The following is an 18051-nucleotide window of genomic DNA, read 5'->3' as shown; positions in this document are numbered from 1 at the left end:
GCCAATGGACATCTAGGCTGCTTCCATGTCCTGGCTATTGTAAACAGTGCTGTGATGAACATTGGTGTACACGTGACACCACCCTTATGGCAGAAAGTGAAGAGGAACTGAAGAGCCTCTTGATGAAAGAGGAGAATGATAAAGCTGGCTTTAAACTCAACATTTAAAAAACTAAGACCATGGCATCTGGTCCCATCCCGTCATGGCAAATAAATGGGGAAACAATGGTAACAGTGACAGACTTTATTTTGGGGGGCTCCCAAATCACTGCAGATAGTGACTGAAGCCATGAAACTTAAAGACCCTTGCTTCTTGGAAGAAAAGCTATGGCCAACCTAGACAGCATATTAAAAGCAGAGATATTACTTTGCCTACAAAGGTCCATCTAGTCAAACCCATGTGAGAGTTGGACCATAAAGAAAGCTGAGCACTGAAGAATTGATGCTTTTGAACTGTGGTGTTGGAGAAGACTCTTGAGAGTCCCTTGGACAGCAAGGAGATCAAACCAGTCAATCCTAAAGGAAATCAGTTCTGAATATTCAATGGAGGGACTGATGCTAAAGCTGAAGCTCCAATACATTGGCCACCTGATATGAAGAACTGACTCACTGGAAAAGATCCTGGTGCTGGGAAAGACTGAAGGAAGGAAGAGATGGGGACAACAGAGGATGAGACAGTTGGATGGCATCACTGACTCAATGGATATGAGTTTAAGCAAGCTCTGGGTGTTGGTGATGGATGGACAGGGAAGCCTGGCATGCTGCAATCCATGGGGTCACAAAGAGTTGGACATGACTGAGTGACTGAACTGAACTGAGAATATTCTCTAACACCATTTACAAAAATAAACTCAAAATGGATTAAAAACTAAATGTAAGACTGAATACTTTAAAACTTCTAGAGAAAAACATAGGCAGAATACTCTTCAACATAAATCATAAGAATAATTTTTTGGATCTGTCTCCTAAAGTAAAGGAAGCAAAAGCAAAAATAAACAAATGGGACCTAATTAAACTAAATTTTTTTTGCACAGCAAAGAAAACCATCAAGAAAACAAAAAGCAAACTACTGAATGGGAGAAGATATTTGCAAGTAATATGAATGATAAGGTGTTAATATCCAACATACATAAACAGCTCATGTAACTCAACATAAAAAAAAAAAACACCTAATTAAAAATGGGCAGAAGAAATGAATAGACATTTTTCCAAAGAAGACCTTCAGAGAACCAAGAGTCACATGAAAAGATTCTCAAGATTGTAATCATCAGAGAAACGGAAATCAAAATCATAATAAGATATCACCTTATACTCATCAGGATGGCTAATTCCAAAACTCTACAAATAACTAATACTGGCAAAGATGTAGAGAAAATGAAATACTTGTACATTGCCAGTGGGATGTAAATTGGTGCAGTCACTGGAAAATAGTATGGAGTTTCTTCAAAAAGCTAAAAATGGAACCATCATTGATCCAGAAATTCTACTTCTGGGTATATATCCAAACAAAACACACTGATTTGGAAAAGGTACATGCACCCCAGTGTTCATACCAGCACTATTTACAACAGCCAGGATGTGGAGGCAACTTAAGTGTCCATCAACAGATGAATGGATAAAGAAGGTGTGAAGTATATATAATGGAATACTCCTTCATCATAAAAAATTATGAAATTCTGACATTTGCAGCAAAATGGATGAACTTATAAGGTATTAGGCTTAGTAAAATAAGTTGGACAGAGAAAAACAAATACTGTATGTTATCACTTATATGTGGACTCTAAAAAATGAGACAAGTAGATGTATATATAAAAAAGAGAAACAGACTCACAGATATAGGGAACAAACTAGTGGTTACCAGTGGGAAGAGGGAAGAAGAGGGGCAAGATAGGGGTATGGAATTAAGAAGTACAAGCTATTATGTATAAAATAAATAAGCAACAAAGGTGTAAGTATAGCACAGGGAAGATAGCTAATACTTTATAATAAGTTTAAATGAATATAATCTATAAAAATATAGAATCACTATGCTATATAGTATACCTAAAATCAGTATAATATTATTAATCACCTATGAAAGTGAAAATCACTCAGTCATGTCTGACTCTTTGTGACCCCATTGACCATAAAGTCCATGGAATTCTCCAGGCCAGAATACTGGAGTGGGTAGCCTTTCCCTTCTCCAGGGGATCTTCTCAACCCAGGGATCACACCCAGGTCTCTCGCATTGCAGGCAGATTCTTTACCAGCTGAGCCACCAAGGAAGCCCAAGAATGCTGGAGTGGGTAGTCTATTCCTTCTCCAGTGGATCTTCCCAACCCAGGAATCGAACTGGGGTCTCCTGCATTGCAGGTGGATTCTTTACCAACTGAGCTATCAGGGAAGCCCATTAATCACCTATATGTCAACAATTTTTTTTTTAATTTTGTAAAAGCATTCTTGGATGTAAGGACATGTCCTTTGTTTCCTTGTGGGAAATGGCTAATGTAATCTATAGTCAGGCAGGTGGAAGACTCAAAGTATTTCAACTGCCCTCTGGAGGGTATTCTCTGGAAAGATGGAAGTTTCCAGAAATCTGCAGGCTGCACAACAGGAGACAGCCATCCCTATAGGCTTCCAAGAGTCAAATGTCAGCAATTTCCTATGGCTCAATCTAATAAAAGAGACCAAGGACTCGAAACCCCTCACAGGACATGAGGTAATTAAAAATTCCACAGATTAGTCCTTAGGAATTTAATTCTAAGCATGAGGGGACATAAGGTTCAAAAAAACCTGGTTATCTATTATGCACTGAATTGTGTTCACCCCCGTCGCCTCAATTCACATGTTAAAGTCCTAAACCTTAGTACTTCAGCATGTGACCTCACTTACAAGTAATTTTTATTTTTTTTCAGAAGTAGTTACTTCAGGTGAGGTCATGGAGGAGGGTGGACCCCTAACTCAATGTGACGGTGTCCTTATAAAAATAAACTTCGGACACAGAGACATGCGCATGGGGGAACACCATGTCAAGATGAGAGTTATGGGGTCCCAAGCCCAGTGAGCCGGCAGGAGCTGAAAGCAAGGCTTGGGATGCACATCTCCTGGCAGCTTCAGAGATGGTGAGGCCCTGCCAGTACCTCTGGAGCTCTGAGGTTACATGTTTCTGATGGTGAAGCCACTCAGATTGTGATGCTTTGTTAGAACAATTCTAGCAAATTAACATGTGGCCTAAGAGGGTTGTGTTCCTTTGGAAAGAAAGCCCAAGGCTGGCTCTACATCCAGCAACTCAAGGCCTCACAGAAACACACTTCACCAGGTCTGAGTGTGGTTGTCCTTGGAGGGGAGGAGTGGACCAGGTGAGTGTCAGGATTCTCTATGATAATGCTAAAAATCCAAAAATCCATGTCTGTGCCCAAATCCATGTTTTCCAAAGCTAGTGGATCCTATGGCACTGGGAAAGAGAAGGCAAAAAATTAGGATTGAAATTATATCCCTAAATCTTCTAGGCCCAGAAGGGTTCCCTGAAGTGCCTCCTAGGAAGCCTTCACGCTCTGTGCCATCTTTGGGTTTAACTCACTGCTAGGAAAGATCTTGAATATTTTATTTTGGAGAAGTGTTTTCTGTCCTTGCTAGTCTGTGCATGTGTAAATGAAGTTATGATTTGATACTCAAAAGGAAAAATAGATTATTTTGCTGGCAAATTGGTTTTTTTGGATCAATGATTTGGAGAAGTGAAAGCTGGAATTGGTTGCCAGGAGGCAGAACATCCATCTCCAACAGATGAGACTGATTCTCTGCAAACTGCACTGAGTGTGATGATGTTAAGATAACCAAGGACACATTTTCCATGTGGATCTTTAAAAAACAATATCAAATGTAAAATCTGCTGTATGTGGCCTCCAGAGAGAACACGCTTTTTTTCCTTTACAATCTAGATTGTTGTAAGGAGCTCTGGTTCTGACGGCTTTAGCAGTTGACAGAGCCTATCAAATTTTTATTACAATCCCCAGAGCTGGAGACAATGCAGAGCAGTTTGCTGGACTGCGAGCAGATTTTCCTTGAGGGGAAGAACATGCTCAGCATTGTTGCTTCTTTGCAAACAGTCTTGCAGGATGGGAGCAGCTAGCTGTTCTGCAAATTATTTTTCTGATGGAGAGGGAAGTCTACCTTTTACTCATTGCATCCTCAAGAGAGCATGCAAAAATGCATAGAAACACACTTTTAGAATTGTCCCCATCTCCTTTGGGCTCTCTGTTCCTCACTTCCTTTTTTCTTCCCTAATTCCATTTTTGATTTGTGCTGTGAGAGGAGATGGCTTCTTATGCCTGAATTTCTTCCTCTGATGACAAGGAAAATGTAGAGGAAAATATCAACTCTCGTACAGGGGCCAAAGGCAATTCCTTTGCCTTTGAGGATTCCTGGTACAACGGAATGAGCCAGGAACTCTTTAGGTGAGAACACAGAGGAGAGGTGTCTGAGTGGTCTGCCACTCATCCCTTGGGGTAGCTGCTTCAGCAGAATCCTGGCTGCAGGATGGTTGGAGATACCGCAAGCTGAAGTGTGGAGGCCCAGGACTCAAATGCAGATGTTACATCAATCAATGCCAATTTAACCAGGAAGATTATTTTAACCTTGGGATGTCACTTTATGTGTTTCAACACATGGTTCATTAGTTAATCTCCAGGAAAGTTTCCCTCAGGGCCCCCATTGACTCTGTGCTTATTCGGACAGCCAGACTATCAGGCATGTGATGAATTGCAAATTGAAACAACCTCAGCATCCCCAACAGATAGGGGTGGCATGGGGTGGGTGTGGACACACCAGGTGAAAACCACAAATCACTCACCGTGGCATGTTTGCCCCTTTATTTTGTGGAGCTGAGGGTGAGGAGGCGGTGGTTACAACCCAGAAAGGTAGTCAGTGTAGGTGTTGGGAAGGTGGGCTACACCTCCTCCATCCATCCTATAGGCTGACCTCAGTAGAACAGCCTGATCTCAGTGGAAGACCCTTAACTATTCTCAGAAGGAAACAGTCAAGCATTTGGAAGTTACGGTTCATTAATTTCCAGGTGCGTCTAAAGCCTTCTGATGTTAAATGGTAACAATGTTTCATCTGGGGAAGAGAAGCTAAGTCTCCCTGTTTACACGGTCATGCTCTGATTCTGAAGTCATCTTATGAGCACAGGTAGACTAAATACCTTGAGCCTCAGTCTTGTTAGTAACAACAGCCAGAGTTCTTTTAGGTGTTGCTGTTGGTTAGTTGCTAAGTCATGTCCAACTGTTTTGCGACCCCACTGTAGCTCTCTAGGGTCCTTTATTCATGGATTCTCCAGGCAAGAATGCTGGAGTGGGCTATTTCCTTCTCCAAGGGATCTTCCTGACCCAGGGATCGAACTGTTGTCTCCTGTGTTGCAGGCAGATATTTTACTGCAGGGCCTCCAGGAAAGCCCTTTTTAGGGTGAGGCAACAGCTAAATTCAAAGAACTGGTTTGCTGTCAGAAAGACTCTCCACTCACTTGCCCTGGTCAGCCCTATTTTGGGGGAAATAAAATCTTAAAAGATTTATGTTCTCAACTTTAAACTCTAAAATATAAATGTACTATATATCTTCATTTAAGGGAAAACTGACTCATTGGCAAGATAAACTATATATAGAAGTGGTGTTGAGAGACTTGTGTACAGATATGAGCATTAAAAGTTGTGCAAGAAACAGCAAATATTCAAGTAGCTAAGTAGCAACTTGGTAAATTTTATACTAAGGGTGGTAGTAATATTTCGTAGTCTTCCAGTTTTTTAGCCAACACTGTGACATCAGCGCTAACTCATTCTCATTATTTTGAAGCATTTATACTAAACCCTGCTACTGCTGCTGCTGCTAAGTCACTTCAGTCATGTCTGACTCTGTGCAACCCCATAGATGGCAGCCCACCAGGCTACCCCGTCCCTGGGATTCTCCAGGCAAGAACACTGGAGTGGGTTGCCATTTCTTTCTCCAATGCCTGAAAGTGAAAAGTGAAAGTGAAGTCACTCAGTCGTGTCAGACTCTTAGCGGCCCTGTGGACTGCAGCCTACCAGGCCCCTCCATCTGTGGGATTTTCCAGGCAAGAGTACTGGAGTGGGTTGCCATTGCCTTCTCCGATACTAAACCCTACTTTGTACCAATAGATGTCATTACAGAAACACACCATATTCTAATTGATTAATTTTAGACATGCTTCTCTTCCTTTTTTTCATGGAGGCGAAGGCTTATAGTTTTGAAAAGCTAGTATAGATAGATCTACCCAGAAAATGTTTACTAAAGAATCATAAAATATACCTCAAACATTCTTCCTAATATACATTAGAATGTAATAAACATTCTTTTCTATTTTCCCTGGGAAATCCAAGTAGATGAGAAAATTTAAGACAGGATTATTTAGGAAGTGGAAGAGATTTTCCATGCTTTTGATTTTAAATTTATCAGCCACAAACAATCCATGTCTTCATGGTGAACTTAATCTGATGAAATAAGAATTGGGGCTTTGAATTAATTAGCTTGTCATTTAATAAGCACTTTTCTGATCACCTGCTACTTTTGAAGGCCCTGCTGTCATGGGCATCGTGTTTCTTTGGGATTTTAAACAAAGGAGCAACAGTAGTCAGCAGGAAGGGAGACCAGGAACACAGGAGAGACATAAAGGGAGTGTCTCCAAATCTGCAGCTTATCAATGATAAAGTGTGCTGTTACAAGGGATCTGAGTCAGTGGCTGGAATGCCCCACACAAAGCGATCGGATCCTGAACATGTGATGGATGATGAGTTGCTCGATGGTCTCACTCGGGTCTCTGAGTCCCACTCAGTTGCTCACACCCATTTTTCTCCATTCTCTGTGTTTCCTTGTAGAATTGGGGGCAAAACTCTCGGGTCCTTCCAGGTCACATTCCATCCAGACTAACTGTAATTTAAAACCTTGGGGAAGTTGGCTCCTTCCTAAAAGGTGGGCGATTTCAGTCTTGACCTAGAGTATATCAACCTTTGTTTGAGATTTTAGTGTAGCACCTGGTAGTTTGGTAAGAAATCTGTTGCACTACCCAGAGTTCTAAGAAAGTAATCTCTTTCTGCCCTCAGGGAAACTAAACATAGGATACTATCACTGGTGAAACATGGTTATGCATTAAGTTTTTTACATGAAGTTTTGCAAACTTTGAAATGAATTATTTAAAAATCCTGGTTTTGTAAAAAGATGCTGAGCAAAATAGTTTTTCGGAAATATATTTTCATTATAGAAAGATGTTAAGTGCATGTGATTATGCTTCGAGGTCTGAGCAGTTAGCAATTATTTTTCAAATATAACATCACATAAAATCTCTGTATACAAGATGTGAGTGAAAGAAACCATACCTTGTGATAATATCCATCAAAAGCCTGTTGCATTCCTTGTACTCCAGGGGGTCCCTGTATTAGAAACAAATCAAAGGCATATGTAAACATTTATCAAAACAATGTATATTTAAATAACATGCCTAAGAATTCTTGAAATCTTACAGGTAAGAAATAGGAAGAGTCTGTTTAAGTCAAGTATTCTAATTAATAGAGAATTACATGGACATTAACTTATCAGGTTCCCAAATATATTTCCAAGTTAAATCCTACATGAATCCAAAGAAAGGTCCTAACTGGGAACATGTAACATATTACTAGACAGTCAGCCATCAGCATATTCTTTATTGAAAGGAATTGTACCCATGAATCTCCTCAAGGGAAGAGTTCAAGGGCTCCAGTTTATTGTTGACACTTCTTAGAAGCCTTTGATCAACGTGTTACAGAAATAAATGTGTGCCATCCATGTGTTAACTTAAAAGATAAAGGAAAAGCAGTTTTCCTTTTTCCTTTGCTTTACTCTTCTTGAATTAGTTGGAAAAAATGGGCTGCCCATGAGCCTTCAGGCCACAAAAAGATATTTGCTGTGTAATGTCAGGTTTGAGACATTTAAGTACATGTGGTTTTCAGTTGATATGGGGATATTCACGAAGCACTATAGTGAGCTGCGGGAAGATACAAAGGAAGTAAAGAAACCTGTCTCTCCCTAAAACTTTCTGAGTTTTTCAAGGATTGCATTTTGGGGAGAGGGGTATAAGAAAATGCATTCAGGCTAAGTTATATTCAGCTATCTAAGAAAAGAGACTGCGTATTTCATCTAAACTTCAAAAGCTTCTAGGAGGAGAGAAAATGTTAGAGAAGCAAAGTTCTCACAAGGTAAGATGCCAAAAGACTGTGACTGAGCAAACCAAAGTCACTATTATACAAAGATTATTATTTTAAAAAGGGAACAAGTTTTGAAAAGTGAAGAAACATTTTAAGAAGCAAGCATTATTGAGAACAATATGGAGGCTCCTTGCTGCTGCTGCTAAGTCACTTCAGTCGTGTCTGACTCTGTGTGACCCCTAGACGGCAGCCACCAGGCTCCCCCATCCCTGGGATTCTCCAGGCAAGAACACTGGAGTGGGTTGCCATTTCCTTCTCCAATGCAGGAAAGTGAAAAATGAAAGTGAAGTTGCTCAGTCATGTCCGACTCGTAGCAACCCCATGGACTGCAGCCTACCAGGCTCCTCCGTCCATGGGATTTTCCAGGCAAGAGTACTGGAGTGAGGTGCCATTGCCTTCTCCGATGGAGGTTCCTTAAAGAACTAAAAATAGAGTTGCCTTGTGATCCAGCAATCCCACTCCTGGGCATACTTCCGGAGAAAAATATAATTCAAAAAGATCCGTGGCCCCCAATGTTCACAGCAGCATTTTTTACAATAGCCAAGGCACGGAAGCAACCTAAGTGTCCACTGGGCTTCCCTGGTGGCTCAAATGGTAAAGAATCTGCCTGCAATGTGGGAGACCCAGGTTTGATCCCTGGGTCAGGAAGATCTTCTGGAGAGGGGAATGGCAACCCAAGTGTCCACTGACAGGTGAATGGATAAAAAGGATGTGGTACATGTACAGTAGAATATCACTCAGCCATCGAAAGGAGTGGAATAATGCCATTTGCAGCTACATGGATGGACCTAGAGAGTGTCATACTGAGTAAAGTCAGAGAAGGACAAATATCATATGCTATCCCTTAAATGTGGACTCTCAACAATGACACAAATAGACTTATCCACAAAATATAAACAGACTCACAGAGAACAGACTTGTGGCTGGCAAATGGGGAGAGGGATGGATTGGGAGTTTGGGATTCAGTTCAGTTTAGTTACTCAGTCGTGTCCGACTCTCTAAGACCCCATGAATCGCAGCACGCCAGGCCTCCCTGTCCATCACCAACTCCCGGAGTTCACTCAGACTCACGTCCATCGAGTCAGTGATGCCATCCAGCCATCTCATCCTCTGTCGTCCCCTTCTCCTCCTGCCCCCAATCCCTCCCAGCATCAGAGTCTGAGTTTGGGATTAGAAGATGTCAACTATTACTTACAGAATAGATAAATAACAGGTCTTACTGTACAGCATAGGGAACTATATTCAATATATCCTGTGATAAACCATAATGGAAAATAATATGAAAATTATAAAAATGAGTCACTTTGCTGTACACCAGAAGCTAACCCAACATTGTATATTGACTACAACTTAAAAAAAAGAAATACTTTAAGAAACATTTGCTATCTGCACTCACTGATATGGGTAACACCTTAAGTATATTGAAAAAGATGAACATTGGTCAACACTTATGACAGGTATTTCTTATGAACGGCCTGTGACATCTCTTCTAACACGAAGCCTTTGCTTTGTGTCATTAAACGTTGAGGATAGGAAGATGTAATGATGGATGATGGAGTCAGGGTGGTGTAACTCGTGAGAAAATAATAGGCCTTGTGAGGAATGGAGCTTACTGCGGTTGGAAAGACAAATGATGCTGTTACCTTGCTGGAATCAAAACAGAGCTAATGTCAGAAAAGAATTCTCAAGGCATTATATATTTTTCAGGTTCTCTTCCCATCAGCCAGCTTTGTGTGATGTATTCTAGGCCAGGTAGTTGAAGTGAGGAGGAAAGCAATCACTGAGTTGGAGTTATTTCACAAAGTGTCCAGGCCAAGAAGGTGTGGGTTAGGAACTCATTCTTGAAACTCAGCAGACAGGAGACTCCATTGATCCTTCTGCAACCATTTTTAATGGGGCAAGCAGAAATCTTAGATATATATATCTAGTAGTAGCCACAACAGGTAGCTTAGGAGTATATGCATGGTAGGCATTTGGTGAATGGTGAATGGGTGTTGATCATAAGCCCAATTAGATCAAAGAATAGTGATGTGGTGGGTAAATTTAGCTTCAGACACATTCATCTTAACTAAAAGTGAAAGGCTGAACAATTAAGGTGCCGAATATAGCAGAGCAATTAATAACATCTCTCAACTAGAGCATAAGAATCAATCAAATAATAATAGCAGACATTTATATAGTATGTACGGTGTGCCAGGCATTACACCAAGGGTTTCAAATAGACTAACTCATTGAATCTCTACAATGACACCACAAGGTACCTACTCTCATTATTTTCAATTCAAAGGCACAGAAAATGAGCATTTGGAATGGTTAGCTGGCCCAAGGTCACACAACTGGTAATCGGTAGGGCTGATACTAAACGGAGGCAGCCTGGGTCCAAACCCACTTCTTATTTACTCTACTCTTTTAACATAAAGCAGACTCTCAGCCTAAAATAACTTTGGGGGTAATTTTTTTGTCATGCTGACCATGACCTGAAGGATACAGAGTGTCTGATGGCTCTTTCCTGTTTTACTTACAACACTGAAATTGAAAATAAAATAAGCAAAACTGGACCTAGCACTTCATATGAGCCAGCGGTGTGCCTGACACACTTTCTCTGGAGGCAGTGCTGCTGGATGGCTGAGCGAGGCCTCTCTCTACGGCCCGAATCTATCTTCATATATTCTCTCCAGTCGTGATAGGGAGATTTTGCCTGGCTAGCCCCCAGATACCTCCCTATCACAACTATACTCAAAATGCATCTTATCTTCCTTTGCAGAGCTTGACCGAGAAGATGGTCAGAGGCACACGCAGAGGGCCTCTGGAAGGGTCTTGCAGGGAGCAGCGTGGTAGGGCCTGCCCAGCACAGACAGGTGGCATGGTGGATGAGGACAGTAAAAATAATGGGATGGGGCTAATCTTTTAAAAGGTTGGGTGAGAACTGGGTCTGGTCTTTCACAGACTGGTTATTTGTCTGCGGCCTGCACCTGTTTTCCATGAATACAGAACGCATTCTTCACCCAGAAGCTTGTGGGTGAGCACACCTCCCAGGGCGAGGCAGGGGAGCCCAGGGCCACTCTTCCCTCTAAAAACAATAGCAAGAGCAGAGCTGGCTGAATAGGGTCATTGGTCAACAGAAAATCTGAACAACATTATTCAGATACTCACAAGATTGATAAACCTATAAAAGTTACTTCCACACATAGGGTCACAAAGAGTCAGACACGACTGAGCGACTGAACTGAACTGAACACTCTCTCATGTCCTTTTTTTGCCATAAAATGTCAGACTCATAGAGCCGTCTTCCAAATGAGGCCAACCAGAAATTTTAGGCTCTGGGGCTTCAACTGCTGATGAGCATTTACGATGATTTTTTTCTTTCTTGTTCTTTCAGTCCCTGGGATACATTGGGTACCACAAATTTCAAACATAATGTAACAGAGATCTACAGCGAACAGTCTAGCCTGCAGACAGCACTTCTCACAAACTCTCCCAGTGGGCAGAAAAACCCTGCGGTGACTGGCAGAAGAGCCGGGACTGGGGCCTCCGTCCTGCCGGAATACAGCCAGGGCTCTGGTGCCTCCATGTGCTGCTCAACCTCCATCAAGTCGGGGATAGTGACCACAGAGAAACAGGGTGCACATAAACGCCAAAGGCAGTTCTCTGATTAGTGTCAGAAAAACAGTACAGACCCCGGGGTCTTGGAATCAGTGGTTGCCCTATAGCCACATCCTCTAGGGATGTGCTATTTTTCTATTTTCCACGCTGATACAAAGCATGGCTAGAGGAGATCCAGACTCATTTGTTTCCAAGTTTATTAAGGGCTGTCAGCCCTGTAGATCATCAACAAAGCATGAGGAGGAAGACATGAAAGACGTGTATAAGTGACTAATCCTCAGGCATCACATGGCGTTAGTAGATGCTCCTGGGTGCTCAAGAGGTGACTTTCTCTGAGGAAGATCCCCTGCAGGAGGGCATGGCAACCCACTCCAGTATTCTTGCCCGGAGAATCCCATGGACAGGGGAGCCTGGAGGACTACAGTCCACAGAGTCTCAAAGAGTCGGACACAACTGAAGCAATAGCACATATGCATGGCAAGGGGACATGCTTAGATGACTCAGGCCCAGGAGAAGAGGGGCCAGCCACGGAGGGCATGTCAGCCTCGGCTAACGTTCTCAGGGGTTCTACTAGTAAGACCAGCTGAAGGTTTATGCAGAAGAAACGTGTCCTGATATCCTGTCCCTGACAATGACTCACAGCACAGCTGTACGGACATCATGGCTACATAACATCTGTCTCCTGTGCCACTCTGCTTCACTCTATTTGTGTTGGATTGGGATTCACAGGACATGTGGGCTAATGTGATAAGTACATAACCACACAGCAGTTTTAAAACACTCATGAACTCCAGCGAGACACACCTGTTCAGAACCCAACTGTGCTCACGTGTTACTTATCTGAGCTGTTTATCAGCCTCATGTGGGGAGAGACCCAGATGCTGTTTCGTGCTGGGAAGAATTGGACCTGGCGTGAAGAAGTGAATGAAAGCTGCATTCAACTTGGGAACATAAACTGTTAGTGGTAGCTTAAAGCATTTTTTTTTTTTTTTTTGCTAACACCTTGCTAGAGGTGGAAGACAGAGAGACAGCATGATGTCGGCCACCAGCGTCACCGGATGCTAGTGTGGAAAATGATGAACTGTTGGCCTTCTCACTTCCTCAGAATTCAGTCTGGGCTATAGATTCCCAGTGTTTGAAGGATGGAAGGGTTCTCTGTTAAGGCTTCTTCAGTCCTGGTCTTGGCTGCGCTTTTGCTTTCCAGCAGTTCATGCAGCACGCGGAGCTTGAAGAATCCACTTTTGCCTTTTTTCCCTCCCTGGCCTTTGCTGTGAGCCCTCTGTGCCCACCAGGGCTGGGCCTTTGGGTTAGCTTCAGCGCACCCTCAGTGCTCTGAACTGAGGCCTCTGTGGCTCTTCAGTCACTCTGCTACCCCCCGGTCCTCTCCTGAACTGTTTCCTTCCTCCCTCTTCTCTGAAAGCATCCTTCAGTTCCCCATAACTGCTGACGGGGCCTCCGCACACCATCTGGGTACTACTCATCTCTGCACACGAGAGCTCTTCAGGATCTCTCATCAGGAGCTCCTTTCAGGATTCACAAACACATATTTTCAGGTTGTGCTCAACTGCTTTCTGGCCTTGTGGGTTTCTAACTTCGCTAACAACCTTTGAAATATCAAAACCCTAACTATGAAAAAAGTTGTATTAATCAACTTTCTTCAAAACACGCTAAAAAGGCAACTTTGCTAAAAGGAGAGATATAATAGAAAGTTTGTTACTGAAAACTCATTTGGGTTAATTTTCAAGAAATATTTTAAATTTTCTAATAGCTAGTAGAAAAGGCAGAGATGGGTAATTATTTTTCTGATATTAAAAAATGATTAGGAAGCTGAACCTCATCCACTAGGAATGGTAAGATGGGGCAATATTTCAATAATACAATAATTTTGGGAAAGTTAATGTTAAGAGTGAGTTTTTCTCATATACATCAATATATTTCCATTTATAACTTTATATATAACTTAATGAAGCACCTTTACGCTGATTATGGTGTTTTGAGTACATGTCGATCTTTTCAGCTGGAATGAAAAGTCCTTGAAGATGAGGAGTTTCCATTTTTTAAATCTTATCATACACATAGTACCCCCCACCCACCCACGTTTGCTGAATTTAACAGAATCTTTTGAAAGAAAAGTTTTGAAGGTATAGCCACTTGTTGGTTTTCATTTCAATTAGAAATGGTAGCAAACTGAGCAGTGGTCTTGCTGCTTTCAAACTCACAGAAGACAAGGCCAAGAGATTCAGATTAATGTAAGAATACGGCTAAATTATTGAAAACAAAGTTGCAGCAAGCTCCACTTAAGCAGAAAAGAGCCCATGGATGGATTTTCGACCAGAATTACAACATGGAAAGTTGTCTCCTAACTCTGAGAGAAAAATCAATAATCCTCTTTAGAAAATCTTTGGGAAATCAATTTCTTTTTCTTTTAAACACAGATCCTTTTATTTATCTAAGTATTTGCTCTAAATGAGTTTTTTCATTCTCTTGGAATTTAATTAAGTTAAACAGTGGTAATTTTAGAGTAGATTATTTTTCTGAGAATGCTTCTGCAACAAATTTTTAGTGGCTAAAAAGATAACAACACTCCAACCCCCATGCCGCTTTCTCCACCAAACTGCAAAGTATGATTTCTGAAGCAAGGAGGGGATTCATTAAGTGTTTATACTATAGTTCTATTATAACACAGAGACCTCAAAGTTCTCCTTCATAGGATTAAAATGGGAATGTGGGTCAGATAGTACATATTTGGTGATATTTAAGGTTCCTGGGAAGGGGCTCTTAATTCTGAAAATGTCTCACCCAACTTCTGGTTTATGCCTAAAACTCCATAAGGAAAGATTGGTTTATTGAGTGTTGAGTTTCTTCATGGACACAAATATGAATGTTCTTAGGAGATATTTCATATTCACACAGCTCAGGATGAGTCTAAATAAGTTTCCACTTACATTTTCTTAGATGGTATGGTCATGTGACTACAAAACATGTCACCTTATTTAATTCTCATAAAAACTATGTGAGATGGATATTTTCCATCTGACATGAAAAACCAAAGTTTTACCCCCCAATCACACAACAAACAAGTGGTAGAACCAAGTCTAAGAGTTGTTCTCCTATTGTTGTTGAGTATGTTCTTATGGATCCCTCAGGAAGTACTTCCTGAGAGCAAGCCGGATGGGACAGAAAAGGAGGAGTGAAGGGCTGGTATGCAGAGGTGGGACGGTGGGGACGGTGGAGACATGGAGACGGTGGGGACGGTGGGACAGTGGGACAGTGGGGACGGTGGGGGTGGTGGGACAGTGGGACGGTGGACGGTGGGACGGTGGAGACGGTGGGACGGTGGGGACAGTGGGGACGGTGGGGTGGTGGGGCGGTGGGGACGGTGGGACGGTGGGAAGGTGGGGGCGGTGGGATGGTGGGGCAGTGGGGACAGTGGACGGTGGGATGGTGGGATGGTGGGGACAGTGGGTATGGTGGGACAGTGGGACAGTGGGGATGGTGGGGCGGTGGGGACAGTGGACGGTGGGGACAGTGGATGGTGGGACGGTGGGGATGGTGGGACGGTGGGTATGGTGCACGGGAGGAGAGGGCACAGAAAGGGGTGCAGATCCTGAAGACTGCGGCTTCTCAGCCCCCAGCCTTGGGGCTCACCTTCTGGCATGAGGTTCTGAGAAATGGAGTTAAGTCTTAAGACAAACTTGGATTGTCAGAGGTGGGACTCAGAAGAAAATCTACATGAGAACTATAATCAAAGAACCTGGCAAAGCATCAACACTTTTGCTTTAGAATTGGGAGGTCCTGGATTCAATCTGGGAAGGAAAGTAAATAATAATGAGCAGATGGCAGAGAATGACAATGAGATAATGACAATAATAATCATAAATAACAATAGATATCCTCAGAAAGTAATAACCGTGTGGCAGGTGTATATGCTATGGCATTTTACTCTCACAACAATCCAATGAAGTAGAGATTAACCTTATTTTTCTTATAATAAAAAAGTTAACTAGCTTACCCAAGGTCATACAACTAATAAACAAGAGCTAGATTTCGACCCAAGTTGGCCTGACCCTATGGGGGTTAGTTTTGATATTCTAACTCCTCTATCGGCCTCACAGTGAGAGGAGGGATGACAGAAAAAAAAAAAAAAACAATCTCCTTAAAGCTGGTTAAAAATATCAAGTAGGGCATTCAAGCCTAAGAGATCACAGATCTATTCATGAGAGACAGACTCAACAAGCACCAGGCACAGGGAGCTGTGGGGCATGGTGTAGATGCACATTTTCAAAGATGTGAATGACAAGAAGAGACAGAGAGGAAAGTGAGCAGAATGGGAGGAAGGTAGGGATAAGAGAGAGAAACCACAGGCAGATACAAGGAATGTTAAAATCAAGGAGAGCTTAGATTAGAGGGGGATAAGGAGAGGCATATTTCTAAGAAGAAAAAGGAAAGAAGCTGGCAATCTTGGTCAGCATCTTAAGTAACTCTTAAACATCGAATGACACCAAACGTGGGGTGGAATCTTGGCATGTATGAGATGGTGGAAGAAAAACCCGAAATCGCTCAGAGTTGGTGGGAAAAGACTACCTAACCAAGAGATAAGACTGCTTAGGGACCATTTTGATTGGCTGACCATTCCTATGAGCATGAAATTGCAGTAGAGAACAGTCATGGGAAAGAAGTCACACTTAGTAAGAAGATGAAATACCCTTCAAGTAAGACTACAATCATGCTATTGTGTTTTTGTGGAAGAGAGATTTGTGTATCAGCATGTGGGAATGGAAAGGATTCAAGTGATGCAGCAACACACTGGTTCAAGCATTTGTCAAGGGCGTCTTCTGGGGGCTCCCCCTACAAGAAGGTGAGAGCAGCTTTGTTAGAAGCCAGCAGCCAATGCTTATTCTGGGTGAACCTCTGGAATGTTGAGAAGCAGTGATCTTCTCTTGTCTCAGCCATATCCCTGCCGTCCCACCCCGCCCCCCCCCCCCACCCCCTGCTCAAATAGCATATACCTGCATTATACTTAGAAAGATCAACAGCTCCTAAGTGTCTGTCTAAGTTATTGCCAGCAGCCCTGGTTCAGAAGTTCAGAAGCAGCAGGATTAACAGGTGAGGGATTGCAGTAAAGGCAGCTTCTGGATCTTGAATGAGAATTTTTCACATCTGCTGCTTTGGACATTTTTCAAACTCATCCCTCTGTGTATTCCAGGAGTGCTCACTTGAGCTGGGCTCGTCTCTTCTGGCCTGCACACTGAGCTGTGTAATTGAGGGAACTCAAGCAGAGGCAGTTTATGGTTGTATGAATAAGCAAAATACTCAATATGTGACCTGATTGTTTTCTAAAATTGCACAGTCCCTGGTTTTACTTGTCATTCTGGAACAGGAGTGGGAGGATGAGGCTGTGACAGTGAATGCATTCATTGGGTGTAATTAACCCATTTCATAAAAGCAGATTTTCTAAATTATGCTGGGAAGCACGGGAGGTTTTAACACTTTACTTTCCAAGGGAGAACAAAAAGATCATTTTTAAAGGAGTTTATTTTCCCTGATACCATGAAACAAATTCATCTAACTGGTAGAAAGCCCACTGCATTCCTGATAGAGTGCATTGTTGGGAAATTGTTGGCTGATTTCTATGCCGTGATAGTTAGAAAAAAAAAAAAAATGATTCCTTCCCTAATGCTGTGATTCTGCTTATCCATCCATAAAATGTGTCTTACTCATCTCTCCTCAGTGTGTTCTGCAAAAGCAAAAATATTATTTGTCAGCTTCCTGTACTCTAAGGAGCAGCAGGGGTCTGGAGAGTGGCTTGCCTCCCCACAGAAGCAACATCAACTGACCTCGCACAAGGTGATGAAAGCCACAGGGGCATGAGAATGAGGAAGGATGGACGTCGTGGAGCAAATGATCTGCATCCAGTGATGCATCCCCCAGTGTTCACCATCAGCAGAAACCATATGTGGGGGACACGGCGCCTCCACTACTCCCTGCTCTGACCTCAGGAGCCTCTCAGTGTGCCTCTCAACTCCAAGGAGGGCTTGGCTTTCACAGCCTGCACCTATCAAAGCTTTGGGTTTCCATTTGCTATAACTGGTAATATTCACTGTCTTTAAAAAGGCTGCTGCTGCTGCCGCTAAGTCACTTCAGTTGCGTCCGACTCTGTGCAACCCCATAGATGGCAGCCCACCAGGCTCCCCCGTCCCTGGGATTCTCCAGACAAGAACGCT

At 42.6% G+C, this 18051-nt stretch overlaps 1 protein-coding gene across 1 annotated transcript in view; it reads right to left on the bottom strand.

Annotated features, from left to right (window-relative positions):
• Positions 1–18051, bottom strand: part of COL19A1 (collagen type XIX alpha 1 chain) — a 447290-nt gene that overhangs the window by 101437 nt on the left and 327802 nt on the right. The window contains exon 17 of the mRNA XM_055534763.1: positions 7361–7414. Coding sequence (XP_055390738.1) covers positions 7361–7414 — 54 coding nt within the window. The remainder of the gene's footprint in view (positions 1–7360; positions 7415–18051) is intronic.

The sequence above is a fragment of the Bubalus kerabau genome, chromosome 9 (genome assembly GCF_029407905.1).
Source record: "Bubalus kerabau isolate K-KA32 ecotype Philippines breed swamp buffalo chromosome 9, PCC_UOA_SB_1v2, whole genome shotgun sequence".
Lineage (NCBI taxonomy): Eukaryota > Metazoa > Chordata > Mammalia > Artiodactyla > Bovidae > Bubalus > Bubalus kerabau.
Note: the sequence above shows the minus strand (reverse complement) of the source record. Positions and strands in the feature narration are given on the sequence as shown.